Below are 27,375 nucleotides of genomic sequence, written 5' to 3'. Positions count from 1 at the left end.
CCTCTGTGTTTAGAAAATGGGAGGAGAGCCATGCGCTCCTGACCTCCGTCTTGCTGCGAAGCCCCTTGTGTACAGCATCCAGGATGGTGTGCTGGATGACGTCCTTGTAGATCTGCTCTCCAGCCCCGACCGCTGCCAGCCGGGTGATCACTGCAGACAGAGACAAGGTGGCGTTGTCTGCCAACGACATGTCACCGATCTGCATCAAAAGGAAGGAGGGAGCGGAGAGGAGAGGAGAATCAAACGGATGATGAAAATCTTCTCAGGGTGAAGCTATCAGTAAAGACGGCATGTAAATATCATATCAGCTCACCTCGTAGGTGTGGAAGCAGTTGTATATGATGGTGCTGATGTAGTCCAGGTCTAGAGTGGTCATGTCTTTGACGCGTCTTGTGGCGTCTTGGAAAGCCGTCAGACGCACTTCAAAGTAGACCTCATCCAAGTGTCGACTGTCAAACGCATTAAGCTGGAGAAAGCGAGCATGAAACAGTGAGAGTCGTCCTACTGGTCAGAATACTGTGAACCAGGTGTATAACACAGGTATGTGTAATGTGATAATTATGAATATGATATGAATGATTTTACCTTTGTTGCCAAATCGGTGATGTACAAGAGGGACGGCTCCAGATCTGACAGAGTCTGAGAGCAGAGCGGCAAGAGGGAGAACGAGTCATTGAGAAAAATGAAACATGCTAAATAGTCCTGGTTTTATTAAGGTGGTGTAGTTACTAAGGCCTACAACCACACACAACCACATCTGGGACTTTACATCAACAGCATGGATTTAAATCTGCAGCAATCCAGTCAGTGTTTATATCTGATGAGGAATAATCAGCATAATCAAAAACTCAAGTCTTAAAACATAATTCAGAGCCGTTAATAATTCATTTCCTGCTTCATGTTGGCCTGATCTCCCTGTCAACATGCTATACACTGTTTTTTTATGAAAAACACTGACTTTAACTTCAATTGAAAATCCACTGAAAATGTAATCAAATTAATCAAATGTCTTAAATTACAAATACAATATGGCAGTAAACCGAGCATCTTGTCTGTACCTGGAACACGTTAACGAGGGCCTGCCTGGGCAGCTTGTTGTGGATGATGGAGAAGAGTCTGCTGAGCGGCCGCAGGAAGGCGGAGGGCTGCGTACACTGTCGCAGCAGGTTCTGCACTGTGGCGAGGATGTCGATTTCTGTCTCCTAAAGCAAACACACAGTAAAGGTCATTAGTGGGCAGCATGAAAAAGTACAGTCTCTTAAAAACACCTCTAACATTATTTTTTTTTTTGCCCTGTGCTCAATCTCTCAGGCCCACAACCTTCTCTGCATGCTTGCAAGTTCATCTAAAAATATGCACGAGAATGCTGCACAGCCGTTTCGCTCCAAAGCTCCAGGAATGTGTAGTGGACTCAGTGGTATGATTGTTGATGTTGTTCCATTTTGTTTGTTTCTATCTATTTTCCACTGGGTGCCACTGCATGGAATAAAATAAATATTAATCTTAACATTATTCCCAAGAAGACTGGTTGCACTTTAGGGCTCAGCTAACTGGGCTTCGGATAAATAATCAAACACAGTAAACAAATAATAATTTGCGAGTCTTACTTGAGGATTGTGTGCTCTCTGGAGGTATGGCAGCAGCAGGCTGATGAGCACCGCGCTCTGCTCCTTGTCGCTGACGAATCGACTGACCCTGATGGAGAAAAGAAAGTCACACGATCAAAGACGCGACTGATGAGACGTTCACAAAACAAATCTTACATACAGTGAAAGAGTAAGAAACCTGAATGTGAACTACAGTGTGTGTTCTCATCCAAATGGGACACTAACTTGGAGAGGATGTTGAGCTCTTTGGCCACCTGGGTCCTGAACCTCTTCTTCTTGAGTCTGTCGGTGTTGCGAACGACTCCGCTGAGGTACCGCAGCAGGGTGGATATGTGAGGCAGCAGCAGTCTGGAGCCCTGGGTTAATGAGTCTGGGGGACACACAGAAATGTTCACATTTAATACTAAAAGTACATTTAATACTAAAGTACATTTAGTACTAAAGATGATCTATTTTATCTTCTCTCCTTAAGCAAACTTTGCTAACCTGCACTGACGAGAGCGCCCTCTTCTGGCTGCGGGAACACACACCCGTTCACGCTCAGCTCCGTCTCGCTCTCTGAGGCAACAAAGTCTTCGGTGGTTGCGAGAGACTCTGCTATGTCCATCACCATGGCGATGGTCGCTGGCGAAGCCTTCTTGGCTGAGAGGAGGGCGAAGACGTTAAGGAGGACATCACACTCTGGCTGGTTTGGCCTCTGCTTGGCCAAGAGGGGGAAATACCTGAAACACAAGAAAAACATCTCTGTACTTTTATTTTTTTTTTAACTCACTCTGGATGAAGCTACTATTAACTGGTAAAGATGTTCTGGTAGATAGATGAACACTGTGATCAGAATACGACAGATGGAGAGGAGAGGCAGACTGACCTGGCGTTTTTACACCACACATGGATGAGTTTCAGCAGAGGCGTGGGGGAGTAAGGGCTCTCTGTCGGGAGACGACAAACCTGCATAAAAAGAGATTTTAACTCCTTGCTGAACCAGAAATGTATTCACAAAAAAAACCCCAAAGATAATGAAAACCAGACAAAAATGCAAAAATGTTCAGCGACGCTTACCTGAGGCCAGACCACAGCCTCAAAGACGGCATCCAGCTCATCTGGACTGAAGCTGTAGGAGTCAAAGCCGTCGAAAAAGTCCTGGATCCTGAGGATGCCGAGTCGCCTCAGGTTCTTCAGTGGACTGATGCAGCCTGCACGCAGCTGCACAAGACAGAGAATTAAATAAGGACACTTTTTATTACTGTTTACATCTCTTTAGTTATGTGTAACAAAGCATCCAGGAACAAAGAGATTTCTATTTGTTTAAATGTGATATCAGGTGGCACTGCAGTAAATAACATTGTAATACCCCATTATCTGTGATGATTGTACATGCTTTTTTTATTTTTCACTTTGTTCTTGCTCTAAAAGCACAGTTTCTTATTCACAGAGGAACTTTCTTGGAAATCCTTTTCCTGTAACTGAAGAAAGAACACTAGACGGACAGATATGCTAAAGTCACACTTGGAGGTGCCTGGATAAACACCGGAAAACTTTTAATGAAAAGTTTCCTCCTACGCACTTCTGTTGGAAAGACAACAAAAGATAACTTACAGTAACCAGTGAACTGTACACACACTGCTTCACAATGGCACATTTTAACTTGGAAATCAATCATACTTATCATTTTAGAGGTTAGTAATACAGCAGCTGTAACGGAACAGCTTCAACTTACTCAACATGTTACACTTGGTTTGCTCTCAAGTTGTCTTGTTCAGAAATAATTCAGGAATCTGATCATTTCAAAAATCTATATATATAAAAAAAAAAAAGATATTGTTATTGATCTCTATTCTGATTACCTGGTCCCTGCTGTCAAGGATGGTGGACACCGAGGCAGTGACGCACAGCAAGATCTGCAGCACCTTGGGCAGGTAGATATGGATGAGGTGGCCCAGTTTCTGGATCACCACGTTGATGATGTTCAGCAGGCTGTGCTGACGGCCCAACGGCAACACGGCACTCACATCTGTCTCGGCTATGGCCCTCAACACTGCTGACAGGCAGGAACCTGAGGAAGCAGAAGAGAAGAATGACAAGGGGATGTCTATTATCAAAATGCTTGATTAGTTCAAGAGAGAGTTGTTTTCTTGTGTAATTCTTGTGTATTGTCCTGTACTAGATATACTGTTGGAATCATTGAAGCCTACTCTTTATCTTCTTTCTTTCTTACTTATTTTATCAGTCTGCATTATATAGATTGCTGAAATAAAGATGAATGAGGACTAGGGGGGGAAACTCACAATTATTATTATTTTCAATTTGTCTGACCAACAGTCCAAAACCCCAAAAATCCTCACTTACTATAATAAATAACAAAGATTTAAGAGACTGGAACCAAGACATATTTCACATTTGCTTGAAAAATGATGGAAATTAATAATCAATTATCAAAATAGTTTGTGATTACTTTTCTTTCAATTGACTAATCCTCCATTGTCTGCAGTGTTGTTTTCGTCGACGATGACGAAATATTTCGCTGACGCCCCTTTTTTTCATGACGATAACGAGACGGTGACGAGATAAACATGGCCCTTTGATGACTAAAACATGACGAGACGTTAATAAGTTGTCGTTGACGAAACGAGAATGGACGTAAATGTTAGTGGGTGGTCCGTCAGGCGTTCAAAATGCATGACATTTCTGCTTAATGTTCGTGTAGCAACTGGACAGCCGCTGAGACCCGGGAGATGCTAGCGTCTCCTCGGTCTCTGTCTTCTTCGTTGTGCACTTGCTGTTGTAGCAGCCAACTAGTAACGGTCGCTACTTTCAAATTAAAAGCCCCCCGCTAAGACCCCGGTTCTAAACTCAAATAGGGTGCAATGTAAAGCTCTTATTTTGAAGACAAATTCATTGTCACTTTTTTTTTTTTAATTTAACAATTTAAGTGTACAAAACCACAAGGTATAGAATAACAATCAGCACATATCAGCACATTTCAACTGTTTTTTCATGAATTGATGCCCTACTTCATGATACAAGAGTGTCACACATAAGTTGTGAAAATAGCAGATCTACAAGTTCAACACATTGCAACACATTGTGAGCTTGTAGATCTTTTTATTGACCTAAATTAATTTGATAAAAGACTATACTTCTTTTGTTTTTGTTTTTTTTAACTTAAACTGACTAAAACTAGACCTGTTTGAGTTTTTCGTCGACTAGAACTGGACTAAAACTATTACATATAGAAGTGACTAAAATTTGACTAAAATTAAAAAGCATTTTAGTCCAAAAGACTAAGACTAAGACTAAATCTAAAATGGCTGCCAAAAACAACACTGATCGTCTGTCTATTATCTAAAATTAAGCAAAAGATCACATCTTTAGAATTTTACCTGTTAAAACCATTTAAAATATTAGTTTTATGATTTTTTTTTAATTATCTTTATGAACAAGAAAGTCACTCCATATATCATTCCCTTGGTAGTTCTGCAAGTTAGAAGAACAGACACAATTTTCGTTTTCACTCTTCATGTGTCACCCATATAAAAAACTCAATCTTAAATTTATGTTGATTAGAGTTGAAGTTCAGCTAGAAAGCTCAAACAGACTCCACCTTGATTTCCTGTAATCTTTACCAAGGTGTTTTTGGCTGGAAGGTAAACAAAAGATACACATCGGCGACCATCTATTATTTTTAACGACACGAGCCGTACCTTGGCTGTGATGGCAGACGGGCTGCAGCAGCAGGTCGATGAATATCCCCAACTCCTCGGACTGGCAGCCAGCCAGGAAACGCAGAATGATGGAGGAGCGGGTGGCGGAGCTCGCCTTCCCCTGAAACTTGCTGCCTGCTTTACTGCGCAGACGGCCGAACAGGATCCTGAACAACAAACACAGGGCTGGTGACTGACAGTGTAAGATTCTTCTGGTAAAGCTGTGGTACACTGGGAAAAGAGGTTAACAATGAACAAAACCAATACTTTCAAAACTTAAGTCAATGATGGAAGTGTGAGAGAGTGGTAGAGAGCATATAAAATCACATTCTCCTGTTTTTTAAAGCCTCCCCTCGCTTCAGCCTTTATGCTACTCTGAGCCAACTCGACATACACGAGAGGGATAACAATCTTTTCATCATCCGGAAAGAGTAGTTTCCAAAATGTCTAATTATTTATTTTCAGGCAGCTGACATAATTACGGAAACTCGACAACACACACGCAATACCTCATCAACAGTGGGATGAGCTTGGCTCTGTGTGAAGCATCGACCACTCCCGTCTCCTCCGAAATGTTGAAATGGACGATTTCCTCTTTGAAGTGTTTGTCTTCCAGCAGGTTCTGCAGATTCTCCCTGAAAACAGGCAAACACACACACACACACACACACACACACACACACACACACACACACAGGGGTCAAAACACTGGGACACGGAGCATCATCCCTGCAGCGTGCAGCGGTTCAGTGTCTCGAACAAAGACGTATTCTTAGGACAGAAACTTGAACCTGGGTTAAAGGCACTCCTAATGACTTACAGTGTAGCCTCATAATGATGCTTTACGTGTATTTGATAATCAAGCTAATGACCCGTATCAGCTGCAGGTGAAAGGCCATGTCGGAGATCCTAAAATATGGACTCGTTGCCGGCATACAAAAAAACAAAACCAGGTCAGTGTGACATCCTGATCCTGAACAAAGAGTCACACACAAGCATCTGTAACGTAAGACTCTCCAGGAAATACGCATCTGTCTGCGGGTAGGCTGGAGGTTCAGTAAACGGATAGCTTGATAACAGACAATAGCGGGCATGATGTCAGGCGGAGTCCGCGCCGAGGTGGAAGTTAACATTCCTCCGCCTGTAACCATAGAGGGCTGACGATGAGAGCGCTGATTCCTATCAAAGGTGCCACAATGAACTCTTTAAGGCAGAGGAAGAACAGGAGATTGTTGCTTCAAGAGAACCGCTACTGTACATGTGTTTTCCCTGGAAGTGTTCTTACTTGTATGGGACTATGTTGGCGTCTTTGTATGTGAGGAGGCACTCCAGTGCGACTCGCTGGAGCTGCTGGTCCTGATGGCAGAGCAACTGAAAACAGAGAGAGTGTAGCACGCTGCTTAAGTACTGTAATATATTAAAACAGACACTTAAAAACAGAACGAGTGTTCAGGTATATTTAAACATCTTGGTACTCCGAGCAAAACGTGTGTGTGAAGTTGCTGGATTACCTCGTTGTAGAGCTCAGTGAGGCTGCTCTCCAGGTACAGAGAGCGAGGGTTGGTGAATTTGGCGAACACCTTCAGATGGGCAATCAGCTGTCTGTAAGGAAAAAGACAATTCCCACACAGAGGTCACACATTGTACTTCAGACTATACACAGAACAGGTTCACTATGGCTGGGCGATATGGCCTATAAATAATATTAAATTATATTCTCAGGCTGTATGATTACACAGTACATATCTCAATAATCTGAACACTAAAGCACTTCATACATGCCTGGTTTAACCTACAAATCAACAAATCATATTTTATACAAATCTACAAGTGCCCTCTTGGTGTGATGTAATTTACCGTTATCAAATATCACAAACTTTTGGACAAACATATTTAGTAATGACCTCATGACAGTATTGTGGGGGTGATAATTGGTGCTTTCACAAAACTATTACCACAATGACGTTTAGGATCATCCGTAATGTGGATATAATGACCAAGTGGGTAGAGGCTAGGATTGGAACAAGTACAACAGTCTGGCGAGAAAATGACATCACTTTACTGTCGTGCAGCCTTTAAAACCAGGAAAAGACAACACCTAACCAAAATGTAAGACAAAATGTAGTCTGATTTCACAATAACATGTGATTTCGACATACTGCCCAATCTTAAGGTACACTGGCTATAATGGGAACAACCCAAATTCTTGCATCGTATTTGTAAAATCTTGTGATTTGCTGAGTGCAGTCTATTTATTTGGGGAAAGCTCTTGAACAACTCTAGCTTATGTGACGACATTTTTGACGTTTGGCTTCTTTTAATCAACAAAAAATCGGATAGCTTACATTTATCAGATAGCTTTTGTGAATAGTTACTTTTCTAATCACATTTTATTTTATTTCAATGGCCTTCATCCACCACTTTTGTAACTAGTGTAGAGTTATAGTTGTTACTGTAACTATCACAGGGCAGATGGAGACATCACTCAGTGTGATTGTGATATCTTACTTGGCGGCAGCTCTCCTCGGCAGTGCCTTCCTCTGCTGTCTACCTCCCTCCTCTGCCTCCTGCTCCTCTTCCTCTCCCCCCTCCTCTTCCTCCACGGCCATCCCAGACTCCTCCAGAGCAGCATCATCCCTCTTCCTCAGGCTCTGAGTAGGAGCCACCAGCAGGTCGGCGGGGTAAAACTCATTCCTGACAGCAGCAAATAAAAGCATCGGGATGAGATTCTTGCACTCTGACAGCAAAAGATGAATGTACCTAAACGTAAAACACGTAAAAAACACTGTAAACACTGACCTGATGAACCTGAGCAGCAGAGGGCTCAGTTCTCGGCTGCGTGGCTCGACTCTGTCAGGAAACTGGGCCATGGAGCGCCACAGCAGGCTGCGGAAGTTGATGAAGTCCGTCCTCTCGTTGGGGCTACAGCTCGATTTGAGCTGCTCGAGGAACAGCACCCCCACGTCCCCGCTTTCAATGACATCACAGCCCTGCTCGCCTGAAGGACCTGAATCCGCCTCCTTTTCATCATCGTCGTCCTCGCCATCCTCCTGCAGCTCTTTTTCTACACGCACAGATGAAGAGTTATAGTTAATTCAGCTTATTGAATTATTTGACCCGTTGGCAACTAAATGCTTTATACACCATTCATAAAGCAATACTGTGTTGTAATCTATAAAGGGCCATTTTTATAAAAGTAGACGCTGATGATTTGATTGAACTTTGATTATTAATGATGGTTATTAGAAAGTGTTACAAAGCTAACAAAGAATGTACATGTAACTTCATGCTACACACACACACACAGCAGGCAGCCCTTACCAGCCAGCCCTGCCACCATCTCCAGATGTTCATGGTAGACCCTCCAGAAGTCTTTGTTGTCCATCCCTTTGGCATGGCTCCTGTGAGGAGCAAAGAGACCCGTTTATACTAAATGTCTTCAGCGGACGACTAAACATGTTGAACATCTGTGATACTTATGCACCATTTCAGACAAAGCTTGTGAGCAATCATCAAAATGCCTTACAAGGAAAGAGCACGACTGACAATAAACAGATTACTTAATACATCAAAACATTAGTGTGTACGTTTCAGCTAAATACATCTTATACGCACACAACGAGTTCAATGACTGGGTCCCACAGAGGCTTGAAGTTGACGAACAGCATTGCAATGAGGTAACGCAGAGGGACCTGGAGGAAAATAGGCAGAAGAAGGATACAAAACTGAAACATCTCTCCTGTCATGTCTATATATGTACTTACATGTACTGTAATCTGCTATACACTCTACAAGATTCTGTGCACCTACATCATAGCAAGTGCAAGTAATATACTGTAAGACATTTATCATCCTTTAACTCTGGTGGGTTATAGTGACCTATATGACAGTTAAAATGAAAACAAGAGTTAAGCGTAGGGAGTTTTAACCCATTCAAAACTCAGCTGTTGGCTAACTTAAAAAGGAATATTATAAGAAATGGACAGAATTTGAAGCTCGCCCCAAAACTATAGGGGGCAGGATAAAGGTTTCCTGCTGCTCAGTGAACATGGTTGGCCACCAAACTGGGATTGGACACAGACTCCAAGACCAGCAGGCCGGTTTGAAGATTTAAGATATGGTACAGAGGTGATTTACAGCAGTTTTCTGCTTGGTAATCAAAGTAGTTGTTAAAATACTTCCATTTATTTTACATCTCCCAGTTGAAACTCGTGGGCAAATGTACTCTCGCCTCTTGCAAAGTGCTACAAAGTGGTAATAAGAGGCATGGGTCAGGGCTAACTTGTTAGCATGCTAACTTCAGTAGACATCTCTGCAACACAATACATAGATGTCTTTGACATAACGGCAACACTGTTGTTTTGTTTACTCTCTGTTGCTAATTCTAATATATTTTTTGAACTATCAAACAAAGATTCTGAACACAAATCTTACAAATTGCCCCTTTAAACATCACTTCTAGAACTACTAGAAATCACACAACAAGAGTAAATGATTAATGTCACAGTATGATCTTTTCTAAATGATGAAAAGAGGAGCAAACAGCCAGGAGAGCTTCCTCTGTACCTGCTGGAAGGTAGCAGGCGGCCCCTGCGGCAGACTGCGCTGCACCAGGTCATGTCTCAGCTTCCGGAGGTGAAGCAGCTTTTCTCTGTAGTCCTGCACCGAAGCCGGCACCAGCTCAGCCTGCAGGCAAACTGCGAACACCGGCTGCACCTCCACATGCTCATCACCCTGGACAGAGAATCACACACTCACGCAAATAAGCACACAAGCTCATCGTTTAAATGCGTCTGATCAAGTTGGATGAGAATGCAGACTGTACCTCGGCCTGTGGAGGGAGCTCTGCCTCAAACTGAGAGAGAATCCTCAGAGTCAGGAGGCGGATCTGAGAGAGAAAACAATTCATTAGCGACACTGGTATTAACATATTTTTATTACTCTTTGGATATATGGATATTCTGTGAAACTTTTGATTATATGTCTTTGTGTTTTCGATGAGCTTTCTCAATAATAATCACTTTAAGTCCCTGCTGATATACCTTGGAGATGTTGGAGGAGAGGTTGGCGTGCAGGATCTGGAAAAGCTGCAGCAGTGCACTGTGGGACAGGTGCTCCGAAACACCGCTGAGTGACAGGCGGCTGTAGTACAGATCTCCCAGCAGCAGGGCAGACAGGTCGGTGGGAAACTTCCTGGAACCAGAAAGAACACAATGGTTGTAAGTTAGTGGAAGTGAGAGACGTGTTTACAATCCGTTTCTCATCACATTCAGCTATAAAAACAGCAGAAGGTACCGTAGCGTTGAGTTGATCTTGTCCACAGTGAGCAGTGCGAGGAGCTCAGCAGAGCCGTCCAGAGTGAGGAGGCAGCTCAGGGCCTGTTGGGCAACGAACAGACCAGCTGGAGGGTGAAGAAGTGAGGCAGGACAGCAGGGACTTCAGTCTCAAGAACAGCAAAACTCAATGCTCAATTCAAAATCTACTTTAACACTTGTTTGGGCATGAACAGTGTTCAGGGCCATTGTTTTGAGGAAAAAGGAAACAAGAAATCACAAACCTTTTCCCAGCTTTTCTGTCTCAATCTCACACAGGAGGTGGTTTAAGAAAGCAGTCACAGCAGGAACAACACTGGTTGGAGTTAAAGGCCTGAAGGATGAAAATACAACAGATCAGTTTAATAAATCTCTCCGCTCATCTTTATTCCACTATGTGTTTACATGGCAAATCATTGTTTCCCTACATCTAGTGAGGCTGAATGTTGTGCATTGGGTCTTTAACATTGTGACACAGGGCTTTTAAAAAAAAAAAAAAAAAAAATGTAAGTACTTCTTGGGCTTTTATATGGCTTGATTGACAGGACAGCTTGAGAAATGACAGGCAATGGAATGAGAGAGAAAGAGGATGACATGCAGCAAATGGCCACAGGTCGGACTTGAACCCTTGGCCACTGCAGCGAGGACAGAGCCTCTGTACATGGGTCACTACCAACTGAGCTAGTGTGGTGCCCCGCCCCGCCCAGAGCCTTGGTTAATTTCTCAGGGATCTTGATGAAAAAAATCTGCCATTTTTTAGGGTGGCTGATATCTGTAGGTAAGAGCAATAAGATGTAGATCCAAATAATAATCTGGTCTAGTGGATTCATTTACTGTACCAGTGCATGTTTATAAGTGTGTGTGTTACCTGAGGTGTGGCAGAAGCACGAGAGCAGCCCACGGCAGTGACAGGTCGGTGATGGACTGGTTCTCCTCCTCTGGATATTTGATCAGAGACAGCACCAGTTCTGGCACTGCAGGCTGCTCTGATGCTGCACTGCTATCCTGACTGTTTCTGTTAAACACTCTGCGAGGAGAAAAAAAAACATGCTTACCTCCTAAAAAAATACTCCATTCAAATGTAGGATTACGGCATGAATCAGGCAACAAAGAATGTATTCGGGCTGTTTTTAAGTATGGGCTAGTATCTGACCCCGTGGTCTGTCCTGTGAAGAGCAGTGGGTAGGTTTCAAAGGCCATGGAGCCGTCTGTGGGTGGTGGGGCTTTGGCTAGGATCAGGCTAACCAGCACATCCAGGCCACAGTGGCGAGACACGGGGTCGCCGCAGCCGAACAAGCCAGTAGTGAAGCGCAACAGGCTGGGGAGGAAGAGCTGGAAGAGAAGCAGGGAGGGAAAAAGTCATGAACCAAACAGAGGCAGTAAATCGGAGGAAAATACTAGATACATCCCTCCACTGGTGACTCACCTGCTCAAAGTGTTTCATGGTAAACATCTCCTTTGTGAACTCGAGTATCAGATCTTGCCCCACTGTGCTGCCAAAGACCTTGAGAAAAAGAGACACATGTTAACACACGAACAAAAGTACTAACCCCCCAAATGTACAGATATCATCACATTCTTTTTTCCCGTTCAACAGAAACACAAACCTTCTGGACCGTCTCCTGGATGAGCGCCTTTGGCAGGGTGATGTTCTCCCCAAGGAGCAGAGAGGAGATGATCTGGAGGAGCAGACGGGAACAAGGAGCTGACATAGACGAGCTCTGAGTCAGCCGCAACACCGTCTGCAGGCAGGAGAAAAGAAGAAGGATGAGTAAAATGGTAAAAAAAAGACAAGTCTCTGTGTCTTTACCGGGAGACTAGTGTTCTCCTCCTACCTGGCAGACAGCCTCCGGCTTAGTGACCTTGGCTCCTTCTCTGTGGGACATGAGGGTATGGAGAATGAACAGCAGCCTCTCCAGCTGCTCAGCTGCCTGGTCTGCCTCGTCTCCCTTGGCCTCCAGGACACCCAGGACCTCCACCACACTGAGCTGTACATTGAAACGCAGCACCGTCAGACACGAGATGGCGGAAGTCCAACTGTCTTGGATGGATTTTGAATGTTTCAACCCACCTGTAAGGACTCCCACAAAACCAGGAAGTGTTCTCTATCAACGTGATCAGCTGCGGCCGAGGCCATGTGGTCCAGAGCGTCCCTGACAGTGTCCCATGGCAGAGAGACTCCAGGGCTGGTTGAGGGCCCGAGCTTACGCAAAGCCACAGGAAAAGCCTGGAGAGACAGGTGAAGAGAAACAGGGGGTTCAGGGATACTGTGTTTTGAGTTATACAGCATTGTTTAATCCTCAATGAATGTGTCTGTATATTAAATCTATTTAAGTGAGTCTGCGAACCAGATAGCCCCTAACCAATCTGTAACCTAGGAGTAGGGCTCGGCTTGGCCAATCATCAGGCTGATATTCATAATTTTTCTGATTATTGGTTGACAGTGATCTTTCTGTCAGACTCACGATAAAATGACCCAATTTAAGCAGGTGCTAGTTTGGCATTATTCTTCTTGCACACTGTCCCACCCACATCAGTATCTGATTGGTAACACATCACAATTGATAGCCTATAAACAATAATATGAATCTGCATAATAAATGTATCATCATCATCATCATCAGCATAATTAGCAGAAAAAGGAAATACTTAAGTAAAGTACCTTTTTATTCAAGAAAATAATTAAATTATTCAAACTTAAACTTAAATTGTTAATTGTACTTAGGTTCATTCATCACTGGTTGTTTCAAATATATACATTTATAGACTTAAGATTTTCATTTAGAAAACAAATGAATGTCAGCTTGATATAAACGATGCAAACCACACCAACACTCCCTCCCTGCTCCGTGCTCCCTGTCCAGGCAGAGTGAGCTAATACAACTAGCTTTAGTGTTTGCTACATGGTTATCTGAGCACATTATCTGACAGCTGCTATAATTAGCAGCAGTTAGCGATTACTCCGGTGATATGCTGCCCCCCCCATTTGTTTGAATGTGTTTTGCATGAATTTAACATGTGGCCATTTCTTACATATTGCACCTTTAACTGACAACAATGTGTACTGAACCAGGGATCCTGCTAAGTAACATTATTTAGTACATCCAGTCCTTTAGATAAGAAACTCACATTTGCAGCGCACGAGTGAAACATGTTTCGGACTCCTTTGCACATTTCAAACAGCAGCTGGCCTGCTCCCTCCGCCTTGTCGGGGTGCTGCTGCAGATCTGAGAACACGTGATTCAGCAGGGCATCGAGATCCGGAACCTGCGTGACACATCGAATCGCCATTGAATCATTAACATCTCGACGCGAGGAAGGAAGGCACAAGCTCATGTTTGACATCTGCTCACCTTTCTCATCAAAAAGGAGAAGCTCTCTGCTGCAAACTTGCGGATGTGCTCTTTCTTGTGCGCCAGCAGTGTGCTGTATAAACTGTGAGGAGAAAAGAGGAATTCATTTCAACCAAGTAGAAAAACAGATTTCACCTGGAAAGCCTCCGCAGAGTCATCTTATTTTCTCACCTGTAGATGTTGCTCATGTCTTTCACCATGAGCCTCCACAGGTACTTGTAGAGGTAGGAGAGACAGGTGAAGGCCCACTCCAGGAGCTCCGTGTCCTTGGTTTCCAGCAGCGAGGTGATCAGGACGAAGAAGTCTGGGAAGTGGGGGTAGAAGTCAGTCTGGAGGTCTCTGGCCAGCTGCACCACCAGGCTGGAGGGAGAAAGAGTGGAGAGACACCGCTCGGGGGGGTTACTGACTGGACACACATGTAAACTACAGCTACTGCATCACATGGCACAACAAGCTACAAGCCACATACAACACGAGAGACAACTTACTCCAACAGCGGCTGATAGGCCAGACTGCCGTCGACAGCCAGGTGCGTTTTCAGACTCTCCACTATCGCCTTCTGATGGAACACCAGCATGTTGAATGACTGGCTCTTGTTGGAAACCTCCTTCAAAAATGTAGCTAGGAGGGAAAGACATACAGTTTACAATCGCTGCAGACAAAAGCATCTTTCCTTCAGTTGTAGGTCATTTAAGGCATTTTCCTAACGCGCTACAACACTCACTACAAGGTGATGTTGTGTTTCTGACAGTCTATACGTACTGAAATGCTCTGTCAAGTTGAGGTCTCTCCATTTTGACAGCCCTTCGGAGAAATATGTTTCTACTTCCTGCATAAGGAGCAAAACAAGTCATTAGATGCAAACCATGAAGACACTGAGAAGCCTGTTGTAAAAAGTAAGAGGAATGCTCATGTTGCCAAAATAACTGATTGTACAAACCTCGGCATAAGATCCAGTCCTGTCAATACGATGGATGACATCGATGTTGACATTGGCAAGTCGTTCAGCAAACGTGAGAAACTGAAAGAGGCACACCAGACAGGTTCATAGAGCTAGCTAGGGCTCGGAGACAACGGATTCAACAATGATATTGTAATAATAGGACAATAATGCCATATCCCCCCCTAAGCTATCAGACTATGCGACCCGAGTGAAATCAACAACGAGTCTCCACACTTGATTTTTTCTATAATTTGCGTAAAACAGGTAATCTTAACAAACTGTTACTACAGTTGTGTATTTATCTCCACCCCTGCGTCTCTATTAGCAACATGCTGCAGTAAGTTTGTGGACTCTCACCCTGTAGGTGTTCTCAGATTTGTGATACGAAGACTTGGCTTTAATCTTCATCTTTGCCTCGTTATTCGAAGAGTGTTGAATTGTATTCCAAGGGTCGTCGCGCGATTTAAATGATTCATGAAAACTACAATGTGTTTCTTTTCGCCGCTACGACTGTTTACACACACGCCGACACCAGGGAGCTGCCATGTTGCCCAAAGCATTCTGGGAAATTTTCACTCCGCGTGGCGTGCGGCAGGAGCGGAGAGGCAAGAGAGAAATCCTGCCGTCACTTCCTTCTTCGTTTGAGGTCTCGCGCGTTTCTGCTTACACCTTTGTTAAAGCAAACTACCCCGGACCATGCAATGAGCTGAGCGGAGACACGGACCGAGCCAAGTTTAAATTTGGTAAAAAAAAAATAGTGTAGACGACCAAAAATGTTTTGTTTTTTTCCCCCAAGTATGTCACTAGCCAACCTACATACGTTTTAGCCATGACAATGTTATAAGGCCATGGTTAACGTTAGCTAACATAATGAAATGTTAATGACCACCAGTTAACCGGCCAGGCTAAGCTAGTACATTTTAAATTACACGGAAATATAACAAGGCTAAAACAAATATATTTTTCTAACATTTCTTACCTTGTTGTGTAAGAGCAAACACCACATGCCCTTGGCAGCAACATAAACTTACAATGCAGTAAGTAATGTTAGCCTAATGGTTTCCACAGAAGACATTTTGACATGTCAGAGCAGAAAACAGGTGTAACAACAGCATTAATTAATGATGGCTGCCCATATTTAGTCACCTCAGGACCTTGTATTTTGCCTTAGCTTTACTTCAACTGCTAATGGGGCAAACTCTGCTATAAAAACTCTATAGGCCTTTTTCCCTGATGATATTTCGTCGCTCTTAGAAAGGGAAAGGTGTAACTAATGAAATGAATATTTTTGAAATTGTGCACATTGGTTTGCTGTCACAGTGTCATGGCTAAGTGGGACACTTTAATTCTGTATCTGCACTTTTCCTACGATTTGACAAAATGTCTGCCTATTATGGTCCTATTTTTTACAACTTTGGCCATTAATTTTCCAGTCTCTTTACACTAAATAACTGTGTATCTTAACTTTTTTGACACAATGATAACTGTAATTGACACAAATGTCATGCCCCCTCTGATTTGCCCCATGTGACCTTATTTAAGAAAAAACTAATGGTGTTGAATGGAGAAAAACAAATCATTTTTTGATCTGTTCTATATGGTTTTGAATGAGGGATGTTTGTTACACATCTATAATATGATCTATCAAAACCATCACACTTTCACATCAGGCTGAATTTCAGATGAAATTTCAGTCAAATCTTACCCTGCTCAAGATAACTTCATTGTCTTTAGCTTAATTATCATAGAATTTAATATCAAGATAGATAGATAGAAAGATAAGTGTCCGCTGTCTCTGTTGGAGTCATCGAGGTGGTGGGGATGGATATCTTCATGATAAAGAGCAGATTTAAGTGATAAATACATTTTCAGAACTAACTTGAAAACCATTACACTGCCCTCCACTTTCACATTTCACACGAACAGCTATGCTTAAGAGGAGTTCTTCATTAAGAAACTCTTTATCCTTATTTTTAGTTTATATGACTGGTCAATCACACGGTAGCCATGTCTTAAAGAATACCCTGATTCCATGCTATTTTAGTCCATAATTTACTAAATGAACATTAGGTTGTATTGAAAGTACTGATTGAGACCATTAGCTCCTTAGGAAATGTTTACTATGGTTTCAAGTGAGAAGTGGGGTTGGTTTCTCATACACTTGGACTTATTATTGCAACCAGTGGAGTCGCCACCTGCTGGCCGTTTGAAAGAATGCAGGCTTAAGGAACTTGCGCATTGGTTTCACTTTTCAGAGGCCATGTCCTTATTCTGTTTGTGCATGGCACCTTGAGAAGCTCCAGAAGAGACATCAAGTTAGTCAAGGCACTAGTAACATCTCCTAAAAAGTGACAGCATATACCTAAGGAAAGGGAAGCAAAAACTTGTCATCTATGTGTCAGAAAATGTAAATAAAAAAAAAATCAATTATGTTATCTATTATGTTGACTAGTAAGAAATAAGTATGCAAAGAATTTAATCGTCAGTTTCTTTCTTCCAGAAAGCAAAGTACTGTGTGTCCAAGATCAACTTGACCTAGCAAAAAACGATTAATTGAATTGAATGCAGCGCAAGTGCTAAAAAACCTACATGTGTAGAAAGGGCAAGTAATATGACAGCGTTCTGACGGACTGCAGCCAATAGCCACAAAATTGTTTCTAAATCCAAAAAGTCCAGTCTCAACACCTCTCAAACCTATTTCTCCATTCACTAAATGATAAGAAAACCTCAGTTTACCTAAGTGCTGCCTCCCCTCTTTGCCTGCTTTGCAAAAATTTATACATTTCAGAGGTCTGTTCCTTATCAGTGCAGAAGGCACACATTGTGAATAACACTGCAGTACAGGGAGTATTGTGCACAACAGTTCAAAATCAGGAAGAGTAACACTAAAAAAACAAAAAGTAACTTTTAAGAAACGTGTGCAGGAATGTGAGAATCTTTCTTGTTGTTTGTTTTAGTACTTTTATCTTTCATATTGTCTACAGTCACTTTACTGGAATAGATTTTCGTAAGTGTAAAAGTAAATATGGAAAGTGTGAATAGAGATAGTGATAGTGTACACTTGAAAGATAGGGACTCCTAAGAGGCTTCGCAAAAACATTTAAACTGTGGTTTCAGAGTGGGATGTGAAATCACAAATATGGAGGGAACTGACATAGGAGTCTGTGTATCCCATGGACAAACAACTTGTAACATCTTAAATGCACTAAAATTAAAACTTTTTTTAAGGTGAATCACATATCACACCATGTACAACATAGCAAAATTGATACTCTGCATTTAACCCATCATGAGCAGTGGGCAATAGATCTTAGCCAGTGCCTTTGTTAAAGCCAGTGCATTTAATACAGAAATAGTGTTTAAAAAAAAAGTTGGATTTGTCTTTCACTCACTCCCAACAAAATGAGTGAAATAAGTCAGATCAAGATCTTTACAACTCATATCTGTTGTGTCCACAGGGTATTGCCAGAATCAATAACATTTTCATTTCCATGTAAATGCTTTGATTAAACAATTAGATAGACAACATGTTTTATAATATAATGCAATTCATTCAGACATGTTTAAAAGTCATTTAAATGATATGGAAACTTAAGGACAAAACATATGAAACATATTCAGTGTCTCGAGTATTCAGTGCCGAAATTAATTCTTCCTTTGATTAAATAAGTCAACAAATTGATAGAGTCAGCATTCACAGAGTATATAGTGTGTGTGTGTGTGTGTGTGTGTGTGTGTGTGTGTGTGTGTGTGTGTGTAAAGATGTGGAGTCTTTACTGATGATAGCTTTTATCTTGTGGTCAGCTGAACAATTCTCTCTCCTCGCCTGTTGACTTCACATGTACCTGTCTGGAATGCTCTCTCTCTCTCTCTCTCTCTCTCTCTCTCTCTTTCACACACACACACATACACACACACACTCACACACACACACACACACACTCTCACCCATGCACACAGACAGACACACACACATAAAAGGTTTCGGTCTGTGGTCCTGCTCTCAGCTCAGTTTTGAGTGAGTAGGTGATGTATCAGGACTCGTGCTCATTCATCTGTTTTTCCTCTGTGAGTGCAAAACCTTGTGTTCTGAAAAGTTTGAAACGCTTCGTCTTCTGAAGCATTTGATATCTAGCTGTGGTCTGACATTCACCAGAATGTCAGAGGACTCTCTGGTGCCTGGCTCCTTTGTGGTAGCAGACTATATGGTATTTGCTCTTATGCTCGTGGTGTCTGCTGCAGTCGGGGTCTACTTTGCATGGACAGACAGGGACCAGCGAAGCTCGGGAGACTTCCTGATGGGGGGGCGAAGACTGACGGCCCTGCCTGTCTCCCTGTCCTTGACCGCCAGCTTTATGTCAGCCATCACGGTGCTGTCCAACCCAGCTGAAGTAAGGCCATTGCACATTCCTTAGGGACAAATTCAAAAACCATCCCACTTTAAAAGTTATTTGTGTCTATTTAAATCTGCAGAATTCAATAATTCAATAAATGCAAGAACACTTTTTTGTAGGCTGAGATGCATCACTTTCCCTGTACAGTTTACCTGATTTTTCAAGTGAATCTAAGACATAATGATGTATAGATTATCTTAAAACTTGAACTTCTGAGTGATTCATCCCACCAATGTAGTTATGAGCGGACCTTATGGATACATTTCTAAATTATTGAATACATTTATAGAATTTTTTTGAAATTGTACATAGAACAAAAAAAAAAAATGCCCAAAACAGCCAAATCATAAAATACTAAATCATATTATTCATCTGTAGGTCTACCGTTACGGAGCCAATATTGGATTTTATGGTATTTCCTACGTATTGACGATGGTAATCACATCCGAGGTCTTTCTCCCAGTCTTCTACAGGCTGTCTATCACCAGCACATATGAGGTAAGTATTGTTTGATTTGTAGATTAGATTCTGTTCTTTTAGATTCTTTTCTATTTTCAAAGCTATGAAATATGTAAAATGATGAGTTTACCTATAAAGTACAGACAGAGGGTTGGGAAGGTTGGTTAGAGCTGTTGTAAATATGAAATTATTTTGTGTTGTTGGTGGTATACATCAGCAAAAGTGGCTGTAACGGGCTGCAGGTAGGTGAATAGTCTTAACCTCGGGCATGGGCTCCAAGGTAGAGCATAGAATGCCTACTGCATGCACTATTCAAAATATTGTAGAGTTCAGGGGGGTTAGAGCACTGCAGTGGTGTGATATTGAGATAATGGCATCTACTCTTATATTGTTGAAGTTTCCTATGTTGCTTTCTCTATTGTGTCAGTCAGTTGCTAATTGGAAGGTCTGTTGCTATATTCTTTAATGAGTGGTTTTGTTGTAGCTCTCATTACTTGTCCATTTTTTTTTATTTTGTGACACCTTATTTCAATTTCTGGGCAGTGAAGTTAAGGTGATTTACAAGTGTTCAGGAGTAGATATGAACAGTGGTGGATAGAGGATAATGAATGTGGGATCAAGCATTGCACCTTTTTTTGTTTTCATTCTGTAACCAGAAAAAAAAACTTAAGTTGTGTTGGAGAGATACATAACACATCAGTACAACACAGGATGTCTCTGTCTTTATTCAGGAGATGTTGTGGTGTCTCTGAAGGGTACTACAAACAGTCCATTTGCCCTATTTATAGATAAATTCAGACTATTCTCAATACGTGTGCAAGTCTTTCCATTTTATCTTCTTAACAGTGTTGAGTCAGAGTAGAAGAGGCCTTCTTGCACCATCTCCTGGTGCTTCCTTTCTTGGTCACTGCTATCAGTACTTAGATTGGATATCTGTCTTCATACTGAGCATTATCCCTTGTCAAGTTACCTAAATACAACACCTCAAATGTCTTTGGTATTTCATAACTCAATATCAGCTTTGCCTCAGATTACTCTTAGTTTCAAACAACACAATTCTTTCCACCCCTCCAGTTTATGCTGTATGTAACATCGAGTATACCAGTCTTCATTGGATAATTGTATTTTGCTTTCTTTCAAGCACTACTCCTTAAGGATCCAAAGTGAGGGAAAGGATAAATGAGCGAATGCCTTTGTCTTAAGTCAAGTTGAATTGAATTGAATTAGATCAGTGGCCAATTTGTGATAATGTCTTGTCATGTCAATGTGTCATGTCTCTATCAAGTATCTGGAGCTGCGGTTCAACAGAACTACACGTCTTCTGGGAACTGGGCTCTTCATTGTTCAGACAGTGAGTAAGAAGCAGGTCAACACATAATGACAGGGCTTTGACCTCTGAGGGCAAAACAGCAAACCTCACATCTGAGGGTCATTTATGTCTGTGTTTCTCTCTATCTGTCACAGATTCTCTACACTGGAATCGTCATTTATGCCCCAGCTCTAGCTTTAAATCAAGGTACTTTCAGTACATACTAGTTAGATTCATAAAACATTCCTGCAAGGAGGCACTTGTGCTCAGTGGAGTATGTCTGAAACCCTCCTTCTCTCTGCAGTAACTGGTATGGATCTGTGGGGTGCAGTTATTTCCACAGGCGTGGTCTGTACCTTTTACTGCACACTGGTACGTAACACAGCAGACTTCACTGGGTTCTTTAAAATTTTATAAACTCGGTATTTGAAATTTAATCATTTGTTATGCACACAGAGTGTTTTCCCCATTATTTGTATTCTTTGAATTGCTGGATTTTAATGTACAGTAAAAACAACATTTGTTTGTGGTCTACATTGTTACAGGGTGGTTTGAAGGCAGTAGTGTGGACAGATGTGTTTCAGGTTGGTACAACTTTGAATAGTTTGCTAGATTTGTGAGGGAACTTAAAGTTGCACTGACTGGTAAAGTCAGTAATTACTGTGCATGTGTCATACCTTTTTGCGGTTGCCAGTGACAATACTGGTCATCGTTGTGTAGGCCACCAAAGCAACAACCTGCAATACAAAAATGGAAAAGGCATTACATATTAACCACAATTCAATAAAAACACTAACATTTGGCTAATATTTTGGAATAATTAATTATACCTAGATGTTATCGAAGTATAGAAGTTTAAGTGCATTAAAATGGCAATTAGGACTAAGACAATCAACAGGAAAGATTTGGTAAGCAACCTATAATTTAAAAATGATTTCCCCTCCAGCTTGGTGTCATGCTCGCAGGATTCCTGTCTGTCATCATTAGGTCTGTGGTCTTAAAAGATGGAGTTCTCCCCATCATTTCAGATTCACAAGAAGGAGGGAGACTTAACTTTTGGGAGTGAGTATGTGTCCAAGGTACAGGTACAGCACATATTTGTCCATATAGCTGCTACAACAGGCTTGTAATGGGCCTGCATGAGACCAGATTGGAACATTGATAAACCATTATAGTACACAATATGTTCTAGGGGTAAAGTAATATTCAACGATAAGAAAGAATCTTCTGTGTTTATGAAGCTGAAACATTCAGACCATTTTCTTTGTGACCTTCTCAGTGGTGCTCTAAATCTGAATCTAAGTTTAATACAGCAAAAATATTATGGTATAAGCTGTCAACCCCTAAATGCACTATTAGTTTTTGTCTTTGTGAGCCTCGTATCCGTTGCCTGCAGGTTCTTTTAGAATGGTGTTTGTCGGAGAAACAAGCCCCTGAACTTGGCATTAGTGAATAATTTCTGGCAACACTTGAAACACTTTTAGCTTCAGGTTTTTACTGAAATTCAAACTACCCTGTCCTCCTGTTTCAATAGCTTTGACACAAACCCACTGAGGAGACACACATTTTGGACCATATCAATTGGAGGGACTTTTGTCTGGGTCAGTATTTATGGGATCAACCAGGCCCAGGTCCAGAGATACATCTCCTGCAAGAGCATCACTCATGCCAGACTGTGAGTCCTGAGACATTATGTGATACAAATCTTGACAATATTGTCTCATTTGATTAAGAAATTCCGAAATTAGTGTACTGTAAAAGAGACAAAGAGAAACAATGCTCCCAGTCACCTTAGTATGGCTTTACAGTATCTTAGCTGGGAGTGTGCACGTTTACCTTGGAAATACTAGATTCAGGACCATACTGGTAAACTTGCACATTCAAGTTAAACATATGATTTTGTCAGTTTTATTTCTTGAGATATGCATACATGCATTCATTCATGCGTTTCTAGTCCATGTCACTATTTACAATTTTACAATGTTTACATCCATGTGCTCTTACAACTCAACAAGTTGCTTCTGTTTTCCAGATCTCTGTACATCAACCTGTTGGGCCTCTTGTCCATCTTGCTGTGCTCAGTTTTTGCAGGAATGTGCCTCTTCTCAGTCTACAAGGACTGTGACCCATGGACTGCTGGACAAGTTTCTGCTCCTGATCAGGTACAATGCAGAAAGACATCGCATGGCATGGCTCAGAGTTTTGGACACTAATATCTTTACAGAACACACATACAGGTGTACACATGAAAAAAAAAAAGATTGTGCTGGCTGGGGTTAAAAACATAAATATCAACCTTTTTGTGTGCTACCAAGATGGTCCAACTGAAAGCTTGACTGGAAAACAATTTTCTGTCACTAGTCAGCATCAAACCACTAACTCCTTTTTAACACCTAAGCTAGGTTTGCATATATGCATGTATATATGGTTTCTAAATGTAGGTATGAATTAATGTATGTATGTAGTTATGAATGTATGTATGTATTGCGCAACACCAACCCTCCTGATCATGTATATTAATCCAATGTCATCCTTCTTTGGTAGTTGATGCCATATTTGGTGATGGACATCTTGAGAGACTATCCTGGCCTTCCAGGGCTGTTTGTTGCAGCTGCATATAGTGGATCTCTAAGGTTAATACATCCAAATTATTTCACTCAACAGATCCAATTCACACATAAAAAGAATGTCAATAATTTAATATGTATTGTTTTCTAGTTTGTAGCAGATTGAATGTATCATGTATATTTAAAGTTATATTAGGTCAGTTATGTGTTTATTTTCCGTTATATCATGTTTTATGTTCATTACTTGAAAGTGCGATTGACATGAAGAAAGGTGTTTGTATGATGGTCCTTCTTTGTCTAAACTGTGCATGATTTTGTCATTTCAACCCCAGCACAGTGTCTTCCAGCATCAATGCTCTGGCAGCAGTCACAGTAGAAGACCTTATCAAACCATATACCAACATGTCTGAGAAACATCTGTCCTGGACCTCAAAAGGACTCAGTGAGTTTGTGTTCACAGTAATTTAGTTAAATTAGTTGTTTATTGAACCCTAACAACATAACATGTACATTTAGGATTAGTGTCGCAGTTTTGCAATGATAGCACAAATGCAGGCCCAGATTTTAAGGTATGATAAATAAAGAGGATTTATTTAAATGATAGTGGGGAAACAAAGGTGAAATGAGAGGGGAGATGGGAGATAGCTGGCTGAAGAAGAGGTCAGGAGGGCAATGAGTAATGGGAGGACCAGCTGGGCAGTGTGGATGAATATGGTGGTATAGAGCGACATAGTCTCTCCTCTTCCATTGGGTCACCATTGGACCTTTTATTTTAGAAAAAATATGAATTGTCACATGACAACGTCTTGTTTTTTATCCAATTGAAAAATAGCAGCCATGTTGGTGTTGGTGACGTATGGTGAGTGAAACAATATAGTTCACTGAGCAGTTTTACATAAAACTAAAATGATCTTTTAGATTCAGAAACACCATGTGTGTATTTTTCATTTGGCAGATAGGCAGTAAGTTGGTAAGGTGGCAAACAAGCAGACAGCCAGACAAGATACTGGAACACAAAGAAAAGAGCAAACTATAAACTAGGATCATTAGAGATGCATCAACTACAACTGTGACTGAAACAATGATGCAGTGGTTTGAGACAGATGGACAATCTAAACTGTCATTCTCAAATTCTTCCCCGATGTTGTTTGCAGGTCTCATATATGGGGTTTTATGTATTGGAATGGCTGGACTGGCTTCACTCATGGGAGGGATCTTGCAGGTAGGGTGGATCTGTTAGTTCACAAGTCTGTATTTAATTGTTAACTATACTAAGTTTTGTAGGCTTTAGGTTCATGATATATGTAGGAAGTAGCCCTGCAATTTAAGTGATATGTGCTTCTTTATACAGGCAGCAATCAGTATATTTGGCATTATTGGAGGTCCTTTACTTGGCATGTTCACATTGGGTGTCCTCTGTCCATTTGCCAACTCCAAAGTAAGCCTGTCCATCTCAAGTTTTTTGTTGGTATTGTTATTCCAGTAACCCATGCTGATGTTAAAAAGGATGCAAGTCCAGCCTGTAAAGAGATTTCACTCCTGATAAAGATTTGCAGCCCAAATTTTCTATCCTTTAAATGTTAACAATGCTGACTGCTGTTTACCGGGTCAGGTACGAAATATAGTTGTTTTTTTTGTTTTTTTTTACACTGATTGCAGCGCAACTCTTCAAATCATTGCACTTTCACAAATACAACCCCTAACATCTATATACCAACTGTATTTGCTCCTCTGAAAAAGACATTTTAACAATTTCAAAATGTCTTCTAGGGAGTGTTATTAGGCCTTATGTCAGGGCTGGTTGTGTCTCTGTGGCTGGGCATCGGAGCTCAGATATACCCTCCCACTCCTGCAATGACCCGACCTCTTTCACTGACCACTGAAGGTTGTAACTTCACAACAACAGACAGCTTCAATTGGACCTCCACTGTTCAGCCAACACAGCCAACCTCCTTCACCACAGCCCCAGTTAACAGAACAGATGGCAAGTAAGTGTGCAACTGGGTGTGATTTCCTATTGGTTTGATATTATTTGGCTTGTTTAGTATCCTCGGTTCAATAAGGGTAATGCCTACCCATGCAGTATCAAATCAGTGAGATGTTGCATGTTAGGAGTGAGTTATATAAAAACACAAAAAAACTGCATCAATGTAGCAAGACATTACACAAATAAGCTAGAGACTTTTTGTTAGATCTACTTTTCAAAAAACAAGCCTTACATAGCTCATATTTACTTAATACCTTTAAATCAAAATGTAATTTTACGAGCTAACCCTGAATAAACCTGTCTTCTTTATCTAAATCAGAGAGGCCAGTGATACAGGACATTCATAAGGAGCCATTTAAGTATGTTGATGTCACAGTTTGTACAAGATTTCACTCCTTGTGCACTATTTTCTACTATTTTCTCCCATCTTCAGGCCTCCGCTGACAGATAACTGGTACTCACTGTCCTACCTTTACTTCAGTCCTATTGGAACCATAATAACCATCAGCGTTGGATTATTAGTCAGCCTGTTCACGGGTAAATTACATAATTGAAATTTGGCTGGTAAAAATGTACCTTAGTTATGTAAATAAAATCTGACTGTCAGACTGTTTTGTAATGAGCTTCAACGTTGTTGATGTGCTCTTTTGTGTTCTTCATGAATATCTCAGGGGGCTGGAAGGTGACGGTGGAATCAAGGCTTACATTAACAAAAGAAGACACAACTCTTTATCATCTTGTCAAGTTTTTCAAAGACACAGTAAGGGTTGCAGCAGTGAAACAACATCAAATGCTACAGACTTGTAATAGCTGTTGACATTCTACTTTGTTCTTCCCTTTCCCTTTAAGGTCATGAGGCAGAAAGGACAGCTTGACCTGACAAGGGACAGAGAGAGGTTTGATGGCACTAATCCTGGTTTCTGTGACGTTGAACTGGACTTAACAAAAAGGAACATTCCGGCATGAAAGACAAAAAAGCATGAAATATACATTTTGGATTTGCACCAAGGTGCATGTAGCCAATAAAAAAACTTAACCTGCCTTCCCAACATCCCTGAAAACAATAGGCATATTTTGACAGTATATTACAAATTACAGCATAAACAGACGATGGTCTTACAAAGTAGCATAGTTACTCACTTGTCATTCTATCTGTCGCCATCTTAATGGGAAGAATTGTGCTGCTTTTTCTGAGACATAGATGAAGCGATGTCTGGCTCTAAACTGGAGAATTCTAGTCTCACAAAACCCACTGTACTAATGTTTTTTTAAATGAATTGTAACACCAATATACTTATTTTATGTAGGCAGTGTCTGCTGAAGATAAATGCATGGACAAGTTTTTCCAAATCCTGCCGAGACATAAGTCATTTTATCCTGGATATATTCTTAAGGTGATAGTAGGCTGACTTTGTAATTGTCTTAGTGTGGCTGCTGAAATTCATGTCTGAGTCCATGATCACACCGAGGTTTCTGGCTTGGTTTGTAGTTTTCAACATTACGGATCAAAGTTGAGCAGAAAACTGTTAGTTGTTCTTCCTGGGCTCCAAAAACATCATTGTTATCTTTGTTTAACTGTAGAAAACTGACACATCCAATCATTGATTTGTTCAATGCATCTATTCAGCGTTTAACTTTAACTCTCTGATAATTAGTACCTAGTGTGTTTGGTCAGAAAACAGTACCTTCTCTCATGTACTGTCTGGTATGCTGATACAGGAAACATGAACACATTAAAAAAAC

General features: G+C 41.3%; 2 protein-coding genes across 5 annotated transcripts in view; one reads left to right on the top strand and one right to left on the bottom strand.

Moving 5' to 3' along the window:
* utp20 (UTP20 small subunit processome component) overlaps positions 1-15,324 on the bottom strand; it is a 24,527-nt gene extending 9,203 nt beyond the window's left edge. Inside the window, exons 1-36 of the mRNA XM_030440681.1 lie at positions 15,274-15,324; positions 14,914-14,994; positions 14,736-14,802; positions 14,462-14,594; positions 14,145-14,333; positions 13,974-14,055; positions 13,750-13,887; positions 12,692-12,847; positions 12,456-12,608; positions 12,228-12,362; positions 12,047-12,124; positions 11,774-11,952; positions 11,489-11,647; positions 10,866-10,954; positions 10,604-10,709; positions 10,351-10,501; positions 10,134-10,196; positions 9,875-10,042; positions 8,924-9,000; positions 8,630-8,709; positions 8,108-8,372; positions 7,817-8,002; positions 6,820-6,910; positions 6,594-6,679; positions 5,818-5,943; positions 5,309-5,475; positions 3,452-3,660; positions 2,667-2,810; positions 2,476-2,555; positions 2,094-2,329; positions 1,833-1,977; positions 1,608-1,695; positions 1,059-1,202; positions 586-639; positions 314-466; positions 44-199 (exon numbers count right to left, since the gene is read on the bottom strand). Coding sequence (XP_030296541.1) covers positions 44-199; positions 314-466; positions 586-639; positions 1,059-1,202; positions 1,608-1,695; positions 1,833-1,977; positions 2,094-2,329; positions 2,476-2,555; positions 2,667-2,810; positions 3,452-3,660; positions 5,309-5,475; positions 5,818-5,943; positions 6,594-6,679; positions 6,820-6,910; positions 7,817-8,002; positions 8,108-8,372; positions 8,630-8,709; positions 8,924-9,000; positions 9,875-10,042; positions 10,134-10,196; positions 10,351-10,501; positions 10,604-10,709; positions 10,866-10,954; positions 11,489-11,647; positions 11,774-11,952; positions 12,047-12,124; positions 12,228-12,362; positions 12,456-12,608; positions 12,692-12,847; positions 13,750-13,887; positions 13,974-14,055; positions 14,145-14,333; positions 14,462-14,594; positions 14,736-14,802; positions 14,914-14,994; positions 15,274-15,324 — 4,665 coding nt within the window. The remainder of the gene's footprint in view (positions 1-43; positions 200-313; positions 467-585; positions 640-1,058; positions 1,203-1,607; positions 1,696-1,832; positions 1,978-2,093; positions 2,330-2,475; positions 2,556-2,666; positions 2,811-3,451; positions 3,661-5,308; positions 5,476-5,817; positions 5,944-6,593; positions 6,680-6,819; positions 6,911-7,816; positions 8,003-8,107; positions 8,373-8,629; positions 8,710-8,923; positions 9,001-9,874; positions 10,043-10,133; positions 10,197-10,350; positions 10,502-10,603; positions 10,710-10,865; positions 10,955-11,488; positions 11,648-11,773; positions 11,953-12,046; positions 12,125-12,227; positions 12,363-12,455; positions 12,609-12,691; positions 12,848-13,749; positions 13,888-13,973; positions 14,056-14,144; positions 14,334-14,461; positions 14,595-14,735; positions 14,803-14,913; positions 14,995-15,273) is intronic.
* LOC115595857 (sodium-coupled monocarboxylate transporter 1-like) lies at positions 15,307-27,375 on the top strand. 4 transcript variants are annotated; one of them, XM_030440685.1, is made up of 18 exons: positions 15,307-15,659; positions 19,159-19,307; positions 19,689-19,808; positions 21,055-21,120; positions 21,234-21,285; positions 21,383-21,450; positions 21,624-21,662; positions 22,025-22,140; positions 22,613-22,753; positions 23,111-23,240; positions 23,623-23,711; positions 23,978-24,087; positions 24,800-24,867; positions 24,997-25,083; positions 25,416-25,633; positions 26,066-26,169; positions 26,304-26,392; positions 26,482-27,375. In XM_030440685.1, the coding sequence occupies exons 1-18, from the start codon at positions 15,461-15,463 to the stop codon at positions 26,596-26,598; spliced, it is 1,962 nt and encodes a 653-aa protein (XP_030296545.1). In that variant the 5' UTR covers positions 15,307-15,460; the 3' UTR covers positions 26,599-27,375. The 4 variants fall into 4 exon arrangements, 3 of the variants coding, with proteins under 3 accessions (XP_030296545.1, XP_030296546.1, XP_030296547.1); XM_030440686.1 differs by lacking the exon at positions 24,997-25,083; XM_030440687.1 differs by lacking the exon at positions 15,307-15,659 and having other exon boundaries at positions 19,015-19,307.

Source organism: Sparus aurata, chromosome 14 (genome assembly GCF_900880675.1).
Source record: "Sparus aurata chromosome 14, fSpaAur1.1, whole genome shotgun sequence".
NCBI classification, from domain to species: Eukaryota; Metazoa; Chordata; class Actinopteri; order Spariformes; family Sparidae; genus Sparus; species Sparus aurata.
This window is presented reverse-complemented; position numbering and strand designations above follow the sequence as displayed.

Excerpts from the sequence above, each read along its gene's own strand:
- LOC115595857 (XM_030440685.1), top strand. The coding sequence starts at position 15,461 with ATGTTGCCCAAAGCATTCTGGGAAATTTTCACTCCGCGTGGCGTGCGG. Across the intron at positions 15,660-19,158 it reads CCGAGCCAAGTTTAAATTTG|TCGGGGTCTACTTTGCATGG; the intron begins GTAAAAAAAAAA and ends TGTCTGCTGCAG. Across the intron at positions 24,088-24,799 it reads CTGGACCTCAAAAGGACTCA|GTCTCATATATGGGGTTTTA; the intron begins GTGAGTTTGTGT and ends TGTTGTTTGCAG.